The sequence below is a fragment of the Oncorhynchus tshawytscha genome, linkage group LG12 (genome assembly GCF_018296145.1).
Source record: "Oncorhynchus tshawytscha isolate Ot180627B linkage group LG12, Otsh_v2.0, whole genome shotgun sequence".
Classification (NCBI taxonomy): Eukaryota; Metazoa; Chordata; class Actinopteri; order Salmoniformes; family Salmonidae; genus Oncorhynchus; species Oncorhynchus tshawytscha.
In genome coordinates, this window is record NC_056440.1 from 73,660,896 (window position 1) to 73,681,503 (window position 20,608).

The 20,608-nt window shown below is 43.2% G+C and overlaps 3 protein-coding genes across 4 annotated transcripts; 2 read left to right on the forward strand and 1 right to left on the reverse strand.

Moving 5' to 3' along the window:
• Positions 1-802: 802 nt before the first annotated feature.
• LOC112236509 (E3 ubiquitin-protein ligase AMFR) lies at positions 803-13,080 on the reverse strand. Of its 2 annotated transcripts, none has more exons than XM_024405102.2 (14): positions 12,836-13,080; positions 11,953-12,340; positions 11,752-11,844; positions 11,218-11,382; positions 9,920-10,072; positions 9,183-9,223; positions 7,434-7,566; positions 5,066-5,199; positions 4,709-4,819; positions 4,326-4,528; positions 4,035-4,141; positions 3,656-3,790; positions 3,241-3,431; positions 803-2,714 (listed from the first exon to the last, which is right to left on the reverse strand). In XM_024405102.2, the coding sequence occupies exons 2-14, from the start codon at positions 12,238-12,240 to the stop codon at positions 2,564-2,566; spliced, it is 1,905 nt and encodes a 634-aa protein (XP_024260870.1). In that variant the 5' UTR covers positions 12,241-12,340; positions 12,836-13,080; the 3' UTR covers positions 803-2,563. The 2 variants fall into 2 exon arrangements, with proteins under 2 accessions (XP_024260870.1, XP_024260869.1); XM_024405101.2 differs by having other exon boundaries at positions 12,687-13,080.
• A 2,987-nt stretch (positions 13,081-16,067) lies between these two features.
• On the forward strand, positions 16,068-19,136 carry LOC112236512 (leukotriene B4 receptor 1). The gene has a single exon (XM_042331052.1). It carries the CDS (start codon positions 16,140-16,142, stop codon positions 17,211-17,213), a length of 1,074 nt encoding a protein of 357 aa, XP_042186986.1. The 5' UTR covers positions 16,068-16,139; the 3' UTR covers positions 17,214-19,136.
• si:dkey-148a17.6 (leukotriene B4 receptor 1) lies at positions 18,003-19,136 on the forward strand. The gene is given in 2 exon segments (XM_024405107.2): positions 18,003-18,522; positions 18,525-19,136. Coding segments are annotated over 2 exon segments (1,056 nt in total). The 3' UTR covers positions 19,061-19,136.
• Positions 19,137-20,608: the final 1,472 nt, after the last annotated feature.

Below are 20,608 nucleotides of genomic sequence, written 5' to 3' on the forward strand. Positions count from 1 at the left end.
TCCAATGTCTGTAAACATTGTAAATGTAAAACACCGTACAGCCTCAAAACATGCTTAAAACTATCATTTTCATATATTGCATCCACAGCTATGTCTATGCATTTGGGAGTGGTTACATTTATCTAGGCCCATCCTTGAGCATTTTACCGAAACAGAGGGGGGCGACCGCTTTGTTATTGTTTCAACTAAGGATTGTACTCATAGCCTAATCTCAGAAATCCAGACCTAGGTGTGTATGCTGGAACACTGAGGGTATTTGATTAATGCCCTGGGACTGCCCCGGGTAAACCGGGTTAGCTTTAATTGCATTTGTTTTGGAACCGGCTGCCTCCCGGGCGTGAGCCAGGTGCTCCATTTTGGCCGACGGTAGAGTCGGCTCAAAACAAAAGTGGCCATAGGTTAAGCATGTGGAGTAAATTGTAGGACTCTGTTTTCACATGCAAAAATTATTGCTCTTGATAAAAACACTATCTGCATTCCAAATGAAAAAGTTAGAAAATGCAAAAAAATTGGTTAAAGAGGATGTAGGTTTCTGAACGATGCATCATGCTGCCTTGTTGACAACATGACCGAGCGGAGCAGATTACTGTTCTATTTGAGAGGGTGCTCCTCCCTCACTGCATAGCCCGGTGCACTGCGGTTCAGCTGAATCAAACTCTCTCACTGGTAACATTGTGGGAGGCAACCCATCTGTCTAGAAAGAGATTACTCAATATCTAGAGCAGTGGTTCCCAACCTGGGGTATTAGGACCCCTAGGGGTACTTAGCCTATCCACAGGAAGCAAAGAAAAGCTAGTTTGGCTGTAGAGAAGCTCTGTTTATTATTCATCATTTGTTCATGTTACTTGAGCAGTTCTTACAAAAACTACATTATTTACACAATCAAACCATATATTCTTGATTTAGGCACAAAATATGTGGAAAGCTCAGTCCAAAAGATTAATTCATGTTTTTGATTAAGATTAAATATACAATGGTTACAAAAAATAACCCCTTATGAATATAAAAATATGACATGGATATGAAAATTCAAGTTGATCAATAGCTTGAATCAATGAAAAACTGACTAGTGTATTTTGTTTTTGACAAGAGGTGAAACACAGTTAGTAGAAACTTCTTACAATCCCACAGATGAAACAAGCTGAAAGAGAGACACACAGAAATATGCACATCTCAAAGAAAGAAATCTGCATCATGTGGAAGTTCATGGGATCAATGTTCTTTGGGGTGAACGTAAACTAAAGCATTCCATTATGATTCATGCATATCTACCACTCAACTTTAACAAGCCTTGAGTTATCAAAGACATCCAACACATAGGCCTACATATCGTCTGCAAGAATCCAACACATAGGCCTAAATATCGTCTGCAAGAATGAACCTACCAGTACATGGAGTGTAGGAATGGAGTGTGAGTGACTGAATCAGATAGGTTCATCAGTATTCAAACCTCAACCCAACTCCTCTGAGCCCATACAGTCTTCTGTACCTCTATCAATGGATGTTTAATACAGTGTAGGTATGCTTTGGGAAGTTTTAGAGGTATACAGACTGCAGATAGAAACCACTGGTTGACCTAGAGGTCAGGGAGCCACTCTTCTATAACTCTGTACTGGTGAGAGTTTTACTGTCAGGAGACAAAACTATTCCGTCTTCCTATTTAGTTAGTGTTCTTTCTTGGGAGGATATGTGACATTTAACACATTATTAACAACCAGGTCTCCACAACGCCCAGAATTTAAACTCTTCTACTATCTCTCTGCAGCATTATGTGGATAAAGTACATTCATATTTCGATGAGTGACATTAAGTGACATTCTCTTAATTAAAATTTTTAAAAAGCTTTACAATGTTTTAATCTATTAAACCTACTCTTAATTCACAGTTTTCACTCCATTTTTATAAAATAACATCAGTATGTTATCAACCCAACCCATGATATCAATAGCAATCTCAGCTCATTACAACACAAATATTTTTGTTGTGGAATAAAACCAATACAAACTATGTCCCACTCCATTACACTATGAGCTGTATGTAGCGACAGCACCTTAACAAACCCTAACTAACCTCAGCAGCATCCTCGGACTGTGACACCATGCTCTTTCCTTCCCCATCATGGCCAGTAAAGAGAATGGCAGGTAAGTCTAGTGAAGCTGGGGGGCTAGAGCTATGTGATGACAGGTGTGCACTTCAGAAACTCCGACAGACACCCAACACTCCTTTAAAACGCTGGTGATCCATGTCCAATTACGCCTCTGGTGTCTGGTGAAAGTTCAGAGGAGGCTGGTACCATTCCCAAGGCCCAGTTCTCATATCTCACTAGGGCAGCCTAAAACAGCAGAGCCCCTGTGCCATGTGCAGCCAAAGCCCATGCTTCTTGTAACACTTTGTAATGTAATGTTTTTATTTAGGTAATTCCATTGATCATATAACGTAGAGAGCTCTTTCAGTGGAGGTGCCTCTTAGGTGGGACATGAGGAGTTTGGTGGACACTCCAAGGGCATTAGGTGTGGGTTCGAGGCGAGACTGTCCATGTGGGAGTTTACAGTCCAGTATAGTCTCAGGGAGCAGGGTCTGGTTGGCTCTGCATGCGTCTCTCTGCAGCTGCTGCCATGGTCCTGCGTCTCAGCATGGTCACGTCTGAGACAGGGGCGTCTTCCTCCAGAGTGGGCAGGTCCTCCTCGTCCTCTGGGCTCTTTCTCAAGTATCTCCTGTGGGGAAATGAATTGAGGTCAATGTGGGTTGTGTTCAGCAGACACGAAACAGAAGGAAATGCTCAGAAACAGAGAGTCGCAGGGAGAAACTGTCTGTACCAGTCCAATAAGACTTTCATTTTGCTAAACTTTTGCTGTGGTGTGTCCTTATAAACATAACAGTGATCTCAGTCATTTAGTTACAATAGAGCTATTCTGCTACTGTAGTTACTCAGTAAAAGGGCCAGTGACTGAACCCTGACCTAACAGACAAGAAACCACCACCAAGACAGCAACAGGTGTTTGCTCTGATCTAAGAAGACTCATTTTGAAAATATTGTCAGCTGAGGCCTGTTCAGGATGCCTGGTCACGTTGCAAAACATTCAGACGGAAATTGATTGCGTAATAAGATGTGATTGTCTGCGAAGTTGAATAGGGTAGGCTATATTTCTATCTGCAAAGCTGGGAAGGTTTCCCCTCACTGAATACACCCGTTTCGTTTGACAGACTGGTCTAGTATTGCCGGTGGTGACAGTACAGTACCTGCGTGCCTGTTGCAGCAGCTCATCCTTCCTCTGTAGCAGCATCTTCTGTCTCTCCTCTGCAGACTTGGAGAAACGGCTCCCTCTGACCTCCAGGCTGTTCAGCTCTCTGGGAGCAGTCTCCACCCCCCCACTGGCTCCTGCCCCCTCCTCTGGGCCTGGGTTCACCTGCACGGGGGAACGCTCAGCCGCCTGGAGGGGGAGAGGCAAGACATCTTTAATCAACACCAGTTAACGCCACAGTATACACCTTTAAACACATTTGACTAGATCCTGAACTCATTCCCTCCCTTTTTCAACCTAACCCTCAGAAAGAGGCAGTACAATCACACACAAGGGGAAAGTGTAGGCCTTCTGGGGTCTATATGTGGACCACCATGGCCAAAATACCCAATGAACTGAACTGGAGGACCTACCAGAGCAGGGAAGGGCACCACGATGCGTCCCTCCAGGATGTTGTCGGTGGTGACCTCCACAGAGCGGGTCAACTGCAGGTCCTGCAACACCAAGTGGTAGGGAACCTGAGGAAACATCTCCTGGATCTGATGGGCCTGTGGGGAGTAGAACACTATGTTACCCAGCAGCCACCTCCATTCTAGTCAAGTCATATTGCTGCAATGAATACATTGAAAACAAAGCTGTTGATGAAGGGCAGGTGTAAAAACAATCTTCAAAGCTCAGATGATGCTTGCGAGACCTCTTGGAAGGATTAAAGCTAGTCCAGGACTAAAAAACATGCTGAAAGGAGAATCCCCTGGTGTCCCGGGAGGGGATTAGAGTAAGGCTGTGACTCACCATGGTGTTGAGCTGAGAGTTGTTGGCCTGCTGAGCGATAGCCAGGATGTTAGTTGTGTGCATCACCTCTACTGAGAAACTAGGCAGCCAGCTGGCGATGCGGGAGCCTGGGAGGAGACATCACCACAATAATCACTACCTGAAATGTGCACTATAAGAAATGTCTAACAGTGTGATGTCTGTCTATGTGACTATCAACATGTTATATGCCAGAACTCATCAACCATACTCAATAGAGTAGTCCATTCAGTGAGATCACCTGTGTTGTAAAACAAGTCTGTATGGCCTTACCATCAAAGTGGAAGAAGTGATTGTGTTGGTTGAGGTGTGGTCTGGCGTCTGCAGCGGGGCCCCCAGGGCCCAGGTTGTTCTCCAGTGGGAGGCCAGCCCCCTGCTGCTGGCCTCTGGCTGGACCTCCATCACCACTGATGTTCAGGGACATCCTGCATGTTGGACACGACGTGTCCTGCTCCAGCCACGACCGCAGGCAGGAACTGAGGAATAGCAAACAGGAACGTTAATGTACACAGATGCGCAGCAAACACAGGTACAGACACAACACTCTTAAGTGTCAATCGAAACATCACCCACATAATGCCACATTCAATCAAGTGTGAGGAAATAATGACTCCTGTGATTTTAGAGGTGCCAAGGTGGCTGGGTCAGTCTCTTACTTGTGGAAGAGGTGTCCGCAGGGCAGTTTACGTGCTGTCTGCATGGTGTCCCAGCAGATGGCACAGTCATCGCTGTTGGCTACCAGCTCCTCGGCTGTGGCCACTGCGAACCTGAGAGGTACAGAGCATAACAAATCTAGATCAACAACTGCACTAGTCTCATAAATAGCTAACAGCTAGATAGCCCGTCATAAGAAAGCAGAGAGACAAGATTCACACAACACACACTGCTACAGCCTCATGCACTGAGTCTCAGCTAAGAGTGAAAGAACACTACCCATCACCTAATAAGTAACAGTAGGGATGTATTATATACAAGACAGTGAGAGCCATCAGTAGGCTGGTCAGTAGACAGACCTGGCCTCCATGTTGTTGATGACACGGAGGTAGTTCTTGTGGCGTCGGATGCGGCGCTGCACCTCATGGAACAGATACCTCAGCTGCATGAAGATCACCAGACTGGCCATGGACAGCCAGATATTACCAAAGAGCTGACGGGAGACAGGGGAGTCAAACGTTAAACACAGCTCTAAGATATTACTAAAGAGCTGAGGGGAGACGGGAGTCAAATGTTAAACACAGCTCTAAGATATTACCAAAGAGCTGAGGGGAGACAGAGGAGTCAAATGTTAAACACAGCTCTAAGATATTACTAAAGAGCTGAGGGGAAACCGGAGTCAAACGTTAAAACTGCTCTAAGATATTACCAAAGAGCTGAGGGGAGACGGGAGTCAAATGTTAAACACAGCTCTAAGATATTACTAAAAAGAGCTGAGGGGAGATGGGAGTCAAATGTTAAAACTGCTCTTAGATATTACCAAAGAGCTGAGGGGAGACGGGAGTCAAATATTAAACACAGCTCTAAGATATTACCAAAGAGCTGAGGGGAAACCGGAGTCAAATGTTAAAACTGCTCTAAGATATTACTAAAGAGCTGAGGGGAAACCGGAGTCAAATGTTAAAACAGCTCTAAGATATTACCAAAGAGCTGAGGGGAGACGGGAGTCAAATATTAAACACAGCTCTAAGATATTACCAAAGAGCTGAGGGGAAACCGGAGTCAAACATTAAAACTGCTCTAAGATATTACCAAAGAGCTGAGGGGAAACCGGAGTCAAATGTTAAAACAGCTCTAAGATATTACCAAAGAGCTGAGGGGAAACCGGAGTCAAATGTTAAAACAGCTCTAAGATATTACCAAAGAGCTGAGGGGAGACCGGAGTCAAATGTTAAAACAGCTCTAAGATATTACTAAAGAGCTGAGGCGAAACCGGAGTCAAACATTAAAACTGCTCTAAGATATTACCAAAGAGCTGAGGGGAAACCGGAGTCAAATGTTAAAACTGCTCTAAGATATTACCAAAGAGCTGAGGGGAAACCGGAGTCAAACGTTAAAACTGCTCTAAGATATTACCAAAGAGCTGAGGGGAAACCGAGTCAAACATTAAAACTGCTCTAAGATATTACCAAAGAGCTGAGGGGAAACCGGAGTCAAACATTAAAACTGCTCTAAGATATTACCAAAGAGCTGAGGGGAAACCGGAGTCAAATGTTAAAACAGCTCTAAGATATTACCAAAGAGCTGAGGGGAAACCGAGTCAAACATTAAAACTGCTCTAAGATATTACCAAAGAGCTGAGGGGAAACCGGAGTCAAACATTAAAACTGCTCTAAGATATTACCAAAGAGCTGAGGGGAAACCGGAGTCAAACGTTAAAACTGCTCTAAGATATTACCAAAGAGCTGAGGGGAAACCGGAGTCAAACATTAAAACTGCTCTAAGATATTACCAAAGAGCTGAGGGGAAACCGGAGTCAAACATTAAAACTGCTCTAAGATATTACCAAAGAGCTGAGGGGAAACCGGAGTCAAACATTAAAACTGCTCTAAGATATTACCAAAGAGCTGAGGGGAAACCGAGTCAAACGTTAAAACTGCTCTAAGATATTACCAAAGAGCTGAGGGGAAACCGGAGTCAAACATTAAAACTGCTCTAAGATATTACCAAAGAGCTGAGGCGAAACCGGAGTCAAACATTAAAACTGCTCTAAGATATTACCAAAGAGCTGAGGGGAAACCGGAGTCAAATGTTAAAACTGCTCTAAGATATTACCAAAGAGCTGAGGGGAAACCGGAGTCAAACGTTAAAACTGCTCTAAGATATTACCAAAGAGCTGAGGGGAGACCGGAGTCAAATGTTAAAACAGCTCTAAGATATTACTAAAGAGCTGAGGGGAGACCGGAGTCAAATGTTAAAACAGCTCTAAGATATTACCAAAGAGCTGAGGGGAGACAGGGGAGTCAAATGTTAAAACTGCTCTAAGATATTACTAAAGAGCTGAGGGGAAACCGGAGTCAAACGTTAAAACTGCTCTAAGATATTACTAAAGAGCTGAGGGGAGACCAGAGTCAAATGTTAAACACAGCTCTAAGATCAAACTCAACTTTCATCTAACTGAATACTGTGCTTCTCTCTCAATTAATCTTTCCTCAATTACTCTCATCATCTGAGAAGAGACACCATGGACCTTCTCCTCCAATACAGTTGAGGAGGCGAGGAGATAGAATGCAAGGAATCGAAGAAAGACAAATTGAGATAAAGCCCTTATTTTAAATTGAGGCTAGTTTAGTCAGCCATCTTGTGGGCCTCTTGGTGGTGCTCTTACCCATTCAGTTAGTTCCCTTACTAATACCAGCCCGTAGTGCTCCCGGCTCTGTCACTCACCAGCATGTGAATGTGGTGCATAAGGTCCAGGAACAGCATAGACAGCTCCATGATGAAGTCAGTGTAGTAGACGTAGGAACCTTTACTCTCCCAAGTGCCTGGGTGGTTCAGATCCCACAGGTGAATGGTGTACCTGCAGAGAAACAGACTTAGTCAGAACCCTGCCCTGGTCACAATAATGCCTTTTTATTTGGACATTTTAGCACCTATGCTTTTGAATTGTACATACCACAAATCAAGCAAATGTATTTATAAAGCCCTTTTTACATAAGTAGCTGTCACTAAGTGCTTATACAGAAACCCAGCCTAAAACCCCAAAGTGCAAGCAATGCAGATATAGAAGCACAGTGGCTAGGAATAACTCCCTAGAAAGGCAGGAACCTAGGAAGAAACCTACGGTGGCAAGAAAAAATATGTAAACCCTTTGGAAATACCTGGATTTCTGCATAAATTGGTCATAGAATTTGATCTGCTCTTCATCTAGGTCACAACAATAGACAAACACAGTCTGCTTAAACTAATAACACACAAACAACTATACGTTTTCATGTCTTTATTAAACACACCGTGTAAACATTCACAGTACAGGGTTGAAAAAGTATGTGAACCCTTGGATTTAATAACTGTTTGACCCTCCTTTGGCAGCAATAACCTCAACCAAATGTTTTCTGTAGTTGCGGATCAGAACTGCACAATGGTCAGGAGGAATGTTGGACCATTTCTCTTTACAAAACTGTTTCAGTTCAGTAATATTGTTGGGATGTCTGGTGTGAACTGCTCTCGAGGTCATGCCACAGCATCTCAAATCTGGTTGAGGACAGGACTCTAACTGGGCTACTCCAGAAGGCGTATTTTCTTCCGTTGAAGCCATTCTGTTGTTGATTTACTTCTGTGTTTTGGGTCGTTGTCCTGTTGCATCACCCAACTTCTGTTCCTTCAATTGGCAGGCAGATAGCCTAACATTCTCCTGCAAAATGTCTTGATAAACTTGGGAATTAATTTTTCCATTAATGATAGCAAGCTGTCCAGGCCCTGAGGCAGCAAAGCAGCCCCAAACCATGATGCTCCCTCCAACATACTTTACAGTTTGGATGAGGTTGATGTTGGTGTGCCATTTTTTCTCCACACATAGTGTTCCTTCCAAACAACTCAACTGTAGATTCATCTGTCCACAGAATATTTTGCCAGTAGCGCTGTGGAACATCCAGGTGCACTTTTGCAAACTTCAGATGTGCAGCAATGTTTTTTTTGGACAGCAGTGGCTTCTTCTGTGGTGTCCTCCCATGAACACCATTCTTGTTAATTGTTTTACGTATCGTAGACTCGCCAACAGAGATGTTAGCATGATCCAGAGATTTCTGTAAATCTTTAGCTGACACTCTAAGATTCTTCTTTACCTCATTGAGCATTCTGCGCTGTGCTTTTGCAGTCATCTTTGCAGGACGGCCACTCCTAGGGAGAGTAGCAACAGTGCTGAACTTTCTCCATTTATAGACAATTTGTCTTACCGTGGACTGATGAACATCAAGGATTTTAGAGATCCTTTTGTAACCCTTTCCAGCTTTATGCAAGTCAACAATTCTTAATATTAGGTCTTCTGAGATCTCTTTCGTTCGAGGCATGGTTCACTTCAGGCAATGCTTCTTGTGAATAGCAAACTCAATTTTTGTTTGCTGGTTCATTCTAGATCCGCTATGTCATCTGTGTTGCAGTGCAAGAGAGTCTGCATTCTGCAAGGAAGGGTCTTACCTCATGATGACATGTCCAGTCCGCACAGTAACCAGCAGACACTGAAAGACAGAGAAAGACATAGGAATTATACATAAGTATTTTATACATCTTTTTTTTGTGGTAAGCAAATGTAACTGATGACAATGACGTAATACTAATTTGTGACTGAGTAAACCTCCTTGTTACTGTAACTTACAATAAAACAACAGCTGGAAAAAACTCCTGCAGGATGGTAGTCCCAACTGCCCAGGAGGTTCAGCCAGCCCTACTCTAGTCTACACCAATACTCTCCACCCAATAGAGAGCAATAGTAAGGGGGTCTTTTTGTAGGCACTAACTCTGCCATGGTTCGTTGGAAAAAAGTCTATGGGGAAATTAACAGAGTTTTCTTGGGTCTTTAGATAAATGCCTAAAATAATGTATGTGGTAAACACAGGCTTAGGAGATCTGATACGTTTTGTTCTATAGGAATCTTCATCAGCTAATGTCACCTTTTGAGAATTTTTAAACATTTACGTAATCAGAAAAAACACAAAGGTTTCATAATTCATAAAGGTCATGTTAACTGACTGATATTTTCTCATAGAACAAAATGTATAACATATCCTAAGTCTGTGTTAACCTCAGACCTTATTTTCGGTGTCTATTCCAAAACCCTATTCTTTCCCCATAGGAATTTCTGAATGAACCAAAGGTAACTAATTTCCATTTATTAGGACTACATGCTGGTGAGCTCTTTAGGGTTAGGTCCTCACCTCGGCAGCCATGAAGGAGAGGGTGTGCATGCCATGGGCAGCGCCCAGCAGACCACAGACCACAGCCAGACCACAGCAGCCCAGCAGCAGGGACACCAGTAGGGTAAGGACACGCACATGGCTGTTCATAGAAGTAGTGGGGGAGAAGGACAGCTGCAAGGGGGAACAGGTACACATTAGCCTACTGTATACACTCATTCAGAAAGAGAGATTACTAATCACAGATGTAGACGGACACGCACACCTACATATAACTTGTACTTTCATACAAAGAGCGACCGACACACAGAATAACAATTTAGGGGTGGTTGCAGACTTCATGGGTACTAGACTTTCAATAGACTTTCCCGTTGAGCATGTTTTTGGTCAAGAGGTAAGCTTTATCTGGGCAGTGTCACTGCAGCCCCATACTGTACTACTAACACATGCTCAAATAACATGTCTAGTGACACACAACAATATTGACACAGGTACAGCGACACACATACAGGCTTGTTATTCAGCCTTACATCTAACTTTTACTGCAGACAGCAGCAACAAAGTACAGCATTACAACAGGTACCATGTCAGCTGATATGATAAGGGGAAAATCTAACAACCATTGATTTCAGACAAAGAGATGTCATTCTTCACAATATGGTGTGATGTTCTGTTTTCCTATAGCTACAGCACACTACCTAAATGTTCATCTTAGTTTTTTTGTAGTCCCCCACTCTGTAGTTTGAGTCCATGAAGTGACTGAAACATTAGCTAAACCTAAGACCCTGGCCGACATACATACAGCAAGAACTAGGCTTATTAATAGGTCTGGCCTGGACCGGAAAGAGACCCGGTCTATGGCAGTCACTGTGACTGAATGTATAGCCAACAGCGTCATATCACTGGCATCTAACATAAGTATATAAGTTTACAGTGTAAACAAGTCAACAAGGTCTCTCTCTACAGTACAGTGGGTGGGCCCATCTACATTTTGTCATTTCCTTATTTCAGTTTTTTATTCAGTGCTCTAATAAGTTGTCATGCATACTGCGTAATAGCACTTGTTACCCAATATAACTAGTTTTAGAACATTTTCTTTTTAATGAATTGAACCTTTGTATCATGCCGTTACTGTTAATTATTTAAAACTACTCATGACAAATGTTATATAGCTGTTATAAAGGCTTTATGTATGCATTCATAAAAACACCTACAGTAAAGTGTTAAGCTATCTTAAGATGAATGCACCAATGTAAGTCGCTCTGGATAAGAGCATCTGCTAAATGACAAATGTACTGTTAGAGGTTGATGAGACGTACATATTCAAAGCGGTCCTTGCACAGCTGGACCATGAGGTGGAGGAAGACCAGGGCAGAGAACCACAGACACCACATGACCACTTCCTCCACCATCTGAACATTCAGCACCCCGAAGATAAAGATGAACTTATAGAAGATGAAGTTCCAGAACTTGTCCTTAAGGTGCTGAGGAGAGAGAGGAGGGGAGTGGAGTAGAGAGGAGAGGAGATGGGGAGAGGAGATGGGAAGAGAGAGGGGTGGAGAGAGGAGAGGTCAAGACATTAGAACATGGATGGAGTGGTCAGAGTACACTAATAGACTTAAACCACCAGTGTAGATTTCAATGATAAGATCTTGTTTTGTGGACTATTTGTGGACATTTGTACTATAGTTTACATAAACAGTTAGATGCCTAACCTTCAATAAGGTGACATGCCAACAAGCAAACACTTGAGAAAACATGCAAGTCCCATGTTGACATGTGAGTACACACAAGGCTTATCAAATTATCCCAAATATCAGTTATTAGGTTACCACCACAACTCCAAGCCTCACCTGCTTCTCACTGACTCGAAGAGGCCCAAAAACCATGCACTGGATCATCTTAGCAATTAACATCAGAGAACAGCAAGCTGTATTCACCAACACCTGCGGCGTAGAGAAGAGCAGAGCACTTAGCAACCATGTAACAACTAAGTAACATAACAACAATATTTGATGCTTGGCTGAGTTGAGCCTATCTTGAATAAGACTTACCCATACAAAGAGACTGTCGGTGACCAGGTACCACATAACAGTGGTCGCCAATTCTGTATCTGCACCCACAACATCATCGCTGGTCACATGTTCTAGGCCTAGGCCGCCTCTATTATCCCCTACTAAGGGTGCAGGTGGTGGAGGCTCGTCCATGTCTGGAACCCCGAACCCCTGTTCTGTCACAGTAGTGTAGGCGCTGAAGATGCTTCCAGCCAGCAGAGCCACACTCAGTGCTGTGTAGGTCTGCAGACTGGGCCAGGGAAACCTCTCCAGGAATAGCAGAGGCATTGGAATGTTAATGTTGGAGGTGTCTCACACACAAGACTTGTGAAGTTAGGCCTAATAGGCTTGACACTGTTTTTCACCACACCGTAGCTCTGTCAACAACCTGCAGGGAAGGAAAACAAATTAGTAATGCTACTGTAGGTAATGGTAATGCATGGAACAAGCTAGTTAGTGTAACGGTAGTAAGCCTGAGCAACAAGCCCTCTGTCTAGTACTAGTTTCTAGTGTTGTTTCACTGGCCAGAGACAGTTAGACTAATGTTGCATGGAAGCTAGCTAGCTAGCTATCTGTTAGCTACACGATTTGACAGCTAGCTAGCTACCCAATGTTGTATAGTTCAAATAAAACAAACTCCTATAGGGGACCTGATATTGCTTATAAATGAGCACTTTAGCTTGCTGGCTGTCTAGTTAAAAAAAAGTCCAAGCTCTCTAGCTAGCTAACGTTACCTGTCCCAGAGTCTATCTGATGTTTCCGTACTCGGTAGAGGTTGCTAACTAGCTAGCATTAGCAACTAGCTAGTTAGCTAGCTGATGATTATGAAATACACCGAACCAGTCCGGTTAAAATTTGAGCAAAGACATTTCACTCAACTTACAAATTAATCAATTTGATATTAACTAGCTAACTTCATGTCCAACATCCAATTTCCTCTTGTTGAGGTTGACAGTAGACTACGTTAAAATTCCCCGATCCGTGGTTATTGCTGCGTTCACACACTAGTCGGACCTAGGAAACTCGGAAATTTCCATTTTGCTAAATCGTTGGCCGCGGCACGTGTAAAACTTCAACCAGTTAGCAAGTCGGACGTTTCCGAGTTTCCTAGTGCCGTCTAGGGTGTGAACGCGGCATATGTTGACGACATCTTGTTTATTTCTCACAAGCTGGAGAAAAACAATCTGCTGGAGACCCAGGACATGAAATTCTGAGCGTCATCACAGCAACTTTCAAAATAAAAGTCTATCAAGTGCAATGTTGTCCAGTAAAATCAGGGTTGGGGTGTAACTGATTACACGTAATCATTTTACATGTCTAATTAGGAAAAACAATGACCTGTAAATCGCTTACTTTACCAGCAAAAATATTGCAATCAGATTACAGATACTTTTGAACAACTAGATGATTACTTATTGGATTACTTTTTTATTCAGAAAGGATGTTTGCAAAAAAATTAATTCTGACATCTTTCTGTTTTCTCAATGACTTTCAATTCAACATTTTTTTTAAAGTGCAAGATTAAGTTTGACACACCAAATGAGTTTGATGGATCATTTTTATCTTTATTCTTTTGACTCTTGAGGAAAAAGTGATCCAAAAGTAATGTAACTAGGATTACAGTGTTGGACAGTTAACTGTGAAAGTAATCAGATTATGTTCCTGAGTTTGTGTTATCCTAGTTACATTACTGATGACAAGTTTGTAATACATTACATTTAGAACGTAACCTACCCATCCAAAAAATCTAATAATAAAAAAATACAAATTCATGACAAACCCTGTTTACAGCAGGTATAAAAGGTGCAGTCAAATTCTTATGCACTAGCTTCCTCAACAATACAGTAGAGTAATCAATAATAACAACGAAAAGAGTCAACCCTATGTCAAATAAAATGCTATTCTTCACGAGCGAAATACAACAAGCGTAGACTTTACCGTGAAATGCTCACTTGCAACAATGCAGAGTTAAAAAGTAAGAAAAAAAATTGCTAAAGAAAAATAGTAACACAATAAATTAACAATAATGAGGCTACAGTATGTACAAGGAGTACCAGTACCGAGTCAATGTACAGGGGTACAAGGTTGTTGAGGTAATATGTACATGTAGGTGGGGTAAAAATGACTAGGCAATCAGGAGAGATAATAAACAGAGTAGCAACAGTGAAAAAGTGTGAAAGTGTGTCTATGTGTGAGTGTGTGGTGTCAATATGCATGTGTGTGTGTGTTTGAGCGTATGTAGTGTGTGTGTGTATGTGTTGGAGTGTCAGTGTAGTATGTGTGGGTAGAGTCTACTGAGTGTGCGTAGAGCCAGTGCAAGAGAGTTAGGGCAAAAAAAGGGGTGGTGGAGGGGGGTCAATGTACAGTCATGGCCAAAGGTTTTGAGAATGATATGAAACTTTTCCACAAAGTTTGCTGCTTCAGTGTCTTTAGATATTTTTGTCAGATATTACTATGGAATACTGAAGTATAATTACAAGCATTTCATAAGTGTCAAAGGCTTTTATTGACAATTACATGAAGTTGATGCAAAGAGTCAATATTTGCAGTGTTGACCCTTCTTTTTCAAGACCTCTGCAATCTGCCCTGGCATGCTGTCAACTTCTGGGCCACATCCTGACTGATGGTAGCCCATTCTTGCATAATCAATGCTTGGAGTTTGTCAGAATTAGTGGGTTTTCGTTTGTCCACCCGCCTTTTGAGGATTGACCACAAGTTCTCAATGGGAATAAGGTCTGGGGTGTTTCCTGGCCATAGACCCAAAATATCGATGTTTTGTTCCCTGAGCCACTTAGTTATCACTTTTGCCTTATGGCAAGGTGCTCCATCATGCTGGAAAAGGCATTGTTCGTCACCAAACTGTTCCTGGATGGTTGGGAGAAGTTGCTCTCAGAGGATGTGTTGGTACCATTCTTTATTCATGGCTGTGTTCCAGGCAGAATTGTGAGTGAGCCCACTCCTTTGGTTGACATAACACAGGACTGATGGTAGCGCTCAACTTGTCTTCTCCGGACAAGCTTTTTTCCGGATGCCCCAAACAATCGGAAAGGGGATTCATCAGAGAAAATGACTTTACCCCAGTCCTCAGCAGTCCAATCCCTGTACCTTTTGCAGAATATCAGTCTGTCCCTGATGTTTTTCCTGGAGAGAAGTGACTTCTTTGCTGCACTTCTTGACACCAGGCCATCCTCCAAAGTCTTTGCCTCACTGTGCGTGCAGATTCTCACACCTGCCTGCTGCCATTCCTGAGCAAGCTCTATACTGGTGGTGCCCCGATCCCGCAGCTGAATCAACTTTAGGAAACGGTCCTGGCGCGTGCTGGACTTTCTTGGGCGCCCTGAAGCCTTCTTCACAGCAATTGAACCACTCTCCTTGAAGTTCTTGATGATCCGATAAATGGTTGATTTAGTTGAAATCTTGCTGGCAGCTATATCCTTGCCTGTGAAGCCCTTTTTGTGCAAAGAAATGATGACGGCACATGTTTCCTTGCAGGTTAGCATGATTGGCAGAAGAAGAACAATGATTCCAAGCACCACCCTCCTTTTGAAGCTTCCAGTCTGTTATTCAAACTCAATCAGCATGACAGAGTGATCCCCAGCCATGTCCTTGTCAACACCTGAGTTAACGAGAGAATCACTGACATGATGTCAGCTGGTCCTTTTGTGGCCAGGCTGAAATGCAGTGGAAATGTTTTTGGGCAATTCAGTTCATTCAGTGCATAGCAAAGAGGGACTTTGCAATGAATTGCAATTCATCTGATCACTCTTCATAACATTCTGCAGTATATGCAAATTGCCATCATACAAACTGAGACAGCAGACTTTGTGAAAATTAATATTTGTGTCATTCTCAAAACTTTTTGGCCACGACTGTAAAACGTGCCCAACACAATGCATTCATGCACTAAAAATAATTATTGTATAAACTGTAATGGGGAAGGCATACATAACCTACTGCAAAAAATAAATACAATGCAAAATACATAAAATATTTAACAACCTTAATTTTTCTTCGTCACATCTAGCTAACCACATTGCTTTCCTGTCACACTCAGACAGAAACCCTTGTTTGTTTTATTACAGAAGTAAAGTGGCTGTTACTGCTTTCGAGGCCAAGGGTGATATAAGGAAGTACTCCCCAGACAAAATCATTATTTCTTAGGAAACAGCAGTTGACTGCAGTGCAAAATGAAGAGCTCGGGCTCCTCCATCTCAGACGATGATGATTCATTGTTTAATGAAACATCAACCATAGGGCGATCCGTAGTCTGTGTGATCCTGGGCCTGTCGTTCCTGGTGGGGGTCCCGGGGAACCTGCTGGTGATCTGGACCATCCTCAGGCACGTCCAGCAGCGCTCCCACACCGTGGTGCTCATCCTCCACCTGGCTGCTGCAGACCTGCTGGTGCTCATCACCCTGCCCCTGTGGATCTACTCCCTGGCCCGCTCCTGGGTGTTCGGGGAGGCATCCTGTAAGGCCATGGTGTACGTCATCAACACCTGCATGTACAGCAGCGTCTTCCTCATCACCCTCATGAGCGTCGAGCGCTTCCTTGTCATCCTGTACCCGTTCAAGATGTTGCGCTGGAAGACCAAGGCAATTATGGACAAGGCTCTAGTGGCTATCTGGGTTCTGGCTTTCCTTTTAGGGATCCCATCCATTCTTACCAGCTCTATGGATGAGATCAATGGGACTGAGCAGTGTCTTTTCAAGGAGTACAGCTCAGTGGCCCAAGAGGTGGTGTTCTTATGCCTGGAGATCTTGGTGGGCTTTGTGGTCCCCTTCTCCACTCTGGCTGTCTGTTACTGTCTAGTAGCAACACACCTGAGGACAATGCATTTCGGCAGCAGCAAACAGAAGTCGACAGTTCTGATCAGTAGTGTGGTGGTAGCCTTCATTCTCTGCTGGCTTCCTCACCATGTCCTCAACACTGTAGACCTAGTCAGCATCCTGGCAGAGGATCCAGATGATGCTGTGCCTGTTTCAGTGGCCCAGACTGCAATAGTGTTTATCTCTGGAGCGCTGGCCTTCATTAGTAGCTCTGTGAACCCTGTGTTCTATTCCTTCGCTGCAAGGAACTTCCAGGGCAGTCTCCAGGAGTCCCGCATGGTCAGGCTGTTCCAGGAACTCTCCTCACACACCTCCTCCAAGCTAAGGGGATCTGGCAACACAATAGGATCTGGCAACACAATAGGATCGGAAAACACAATGTCCTCAGTAAGGCCAGACTGCAACAATACCACAGACATAACTACCATGTAGGACTACAGAGATGGTGGCGCTGGATAAGAGCATTCTGGATAAGTCGTTCTGGATAAGAGTGGCTGCTAAATGACTCAAATGTCAAATGAAAACTGTGACCTGATCATTGATTCAGATGTCAGCATTGATGAGAAATAAATATGTCTAGAATCTAGAAGTTTGATTAACAGTTGTATTTTTATGATCATGGTACAAAATGTAGATATTGTTGTGGTCCTTGTGAAATACGGTGAGAAAAGCTCACACAAGTAATTCAATTGTGACTATTTCAACACAATAAAGCTATTGCATTTGCTCATAAAGTGGTATAATTTAAATAACATTTATTCATGGTCATGTTACAATTCCTTGAATATTATTTGATTTAACCTTTATTTTGTATTTACATTCATGTTACATAAAATAACACACTGCCTTACTCTATTTGATCACAATAAAGTTCACAATAAAGTTCATATGACTTCAATAAAAGTAATTTGTGGTCAATACAACTGTTTGAACTCTTAAAATATCTCAGAAGATATATTTTTCCAGACAGTGCAACAATAAGGACCCACTGGATGACTCAGTGCTATGTCTCTCACAGAATGATGGCTCTGTGAAAAACCAACCTCTTTCCTGTTCTCCTCAGCAAAGTTAAAGGGAAGTGAAAGCTTGCTGGTGCAGATCTTTTTTCTGTCTGAGTATGTACACCAGATAGAAGGCACGTAATGCGAGGTGAGGCAAGGCGATCGGCAGCATCAACCAGAACCGTTCGATCATCAGCTGTCTTCAGCTTCAGAGTCCACCATGGCTCCTGATGAGTTTCCTGGCGGGACAGTGGTGGCCTGTGTGATCCTGGGCCTGTCGTTCCTGGTGGGTGTCCCGGGGAACCTGCTGGTGATCTGGACCATCCTTAGGCACGTCCAGCAGCGCTCCCACACCGTGGTGCTCATCCTCCACCTGGCTGCTGCAGACCTGCTGGTGCTCATAACCCTGCCCCTGTGGATCTACTCCCTGGCCCGCTCCTGGGTGTTCGGGGAGGCATCCTGTAAGGCCATGGTGTACATCATCAACACCTGCATGTACAGCAGCGTCTTCCTCATCACCCTCATGAGCGTCGAGCGCTTTGTAGCTGTGCGACACCCCTTTGCCTCAGCCGGATGGAGGAGGAAGAAGGCCTTGAATAAAGTTATTCTTGTTCTGTGGGCTGCTGCGTTCCTATTCAGCACCCCGGTCTTTCCCACCCAGGTGGTGGAGGGGGACCCTGGGGAGGAGCATTGCCTGTACAGGGACTACACCTCAGACGGCCAGGAGGCTGTGTGTGTTCTACTGAGACGCTGGTGGGCTTTGCTGTCCCCTTTTGCATTCTTGTGGTCTGCTACAGCTGTCTCTACAGCCGCATCGCACAGATTACCTTTAAGTCCAAGCGTAAGTCCATGGGGTTGATTGCAAGCATGGTAGTGGTGTTCGCATTATGCTGGACCCCTCACCACGTCGGCAACGTGCTCTCCCTCGTCATCCTCACCATCAAGGGGTCCCACCGAGAGGCCGCAGCGCGTATAGAGAGCGTCAGAACCACCATGACTTTCATTGCTGGAGCGCTCGTGTTCATCAGTAGTTCGGTCAACCCTTTGCTCTATGTGTTTGTGGCACGTACGTTCCGGAGTTCTCTGAGGGAGACAGGCATTCAGAAATTGTTCCGGCATATCTCAAGCACGGCTCCTGGAGAGGGGACTAAAGAACTGTCCTTTGTGACCAAGAGACCAAGCATCTCTCAGACACAGAGCCACAGCTCCCAGTGTGTCACAGAGCCTAAGGAACAAATGGATGTACTTGTAAATGTATGTGAAAATGTTTCTTCCTGAGATTGAAAACAATGTTTATCATATGTTTTGATAAAGATTTTTGTGTGTAAATTAAATTACAAAGTTTGATTTGTCACATTGTTTCTATATGTTAATTAACTTAAAATGTAGAAGAGCAATTGTTAGTAATGTTTATGTCAAACATAATGCACATAAAAACATTAAAATAGGTTCCGTATATAATTTTACCTGTGGTAAATTTGAATTAACTTTTGAAATACTTTTTAACATATACACATTTTTCTATGTAGGCCCCACTGTGTTAGACACATTTTTCTATGTAGGCCCCACTGTGTTAGACACATTTTTCTATGTAGGCCCCACTGTGTTAGACACATTTTTCTATGTAGGCCCCACTGTGTTAGACACATTTTTCTATGTAGGCCCCACTGTGTTAGACACATTTTTCTATGTAGGCCCCACTGTGTTAGACACATTTTTCAATGTAGGCCCACTGTGTTAGACACATTTTTCTATGTAGGCCCACTGTGTTAGACACATTTTTCTATGTAGGCCCCACTGTGTTAGACACATTTTTCAATGTAGGCCCACTGTGTTAGACACATTTTTCTATGTAGGCCCCACTGTGTTAGACACATTTTTCAGTTGTGGTATAATGCTCATTTCATGCTCAAATGTTTTTATATTTCATGTGCCACAGAAGAAAGAGCTTCATAGAAAAAAAGAACATAGTGTCACTGTATATGTTTGTCTGAAGCTATATGATATGAGTATAATGACTGAGTGTACTGTATGTATTCAGCTGCTTATCTTGAGGCCTTGCCTCAATACATTTCTTTTAGACCCTCCTGATCTGGATAGAATATATTTCACCCACAGCTTTAGCCTTAATGATAACAGCAACCACAGATATCAGCCTCTTCCTGTCATACTGAGCTTTCCAACTGTCTTCATACTGATCATTTCATTGTTATAGTTGAAGTCAATGAACATGTGTATGTACCCCATGCCATATTTTTTATATTTTTTATTTAACCTTAATTTAACTAGGCAAGTCAGTTAAGAACCAATTCTTATTTACAATGACGGACTACCCCGGCTGAACCCGGACAACGCTGGGCCAATTGTGCGCCGCCCTATGGGACTCCCAATCATGGCCGGATGTGATACAGCCTGGATTCGAATCAGGGACTGTAGTGACGCCTCTCTTGCACTGCGACGCAGTGCCGTAGACCGCTGCACCACTCGGGAGCCCTTTATGCGTTTATTTAAATAAAAAAATACTTCTTTAAAAAAAATATCACTGAAAAAATGTGTTGAAAGTGTTTCAAAGACCATTATAAACTGGGTGGTTCGAGCCCTGATTACTGATTGGCTGACAGCCATGGTATATCAGATCGTATACCACAGGTAAGACAAACAACTATTTTTACTGCTCTAATTACGTTGGTAACCAGTTTATAATAACAATGTGGCATTTCGGGGGTTTGTGATATATCGCCAATATACCACGGATAAGGGCTGTGTCCAGGCACTCCGCAAAGCGTTGTGCTTAAGAACAGCCCTTAGCCGTGGTATATTGGCAAT

Excerpts from the sequence above, each read along its gene's own strand:
- LOC112236509 (XM_024405102.2), bottom strand. The coding sequence starts at position 12,240 with ATGCCTCTGCTATTCCTGGAGAGGTTTCCCTGGCCCAGTCTGCAGACC. Across the intron at positions 7,567-9,182 it reads ACTGGACATGTCATCATGAG|GTACACCATTCACCTGTGGG; the intron begins GTAAGACCCTTC and ends GTTTCTCTGCAG. Across the intron at positions 4,820-5,065 it reads ATCAACAACATGGAGGCCAG|GTTCGCAGTGGCCACAGCCG; the intron begins GTCTGTCTACTG and ends TGTACCTCTCAG.
- LOC112236512 (XM_042331052.1), top strand. The coding sequence starts at position 16,140 with ATGAAGAGCTCGGGCTCCTCCATCTCAGACGATGATGATTCATTGTTT.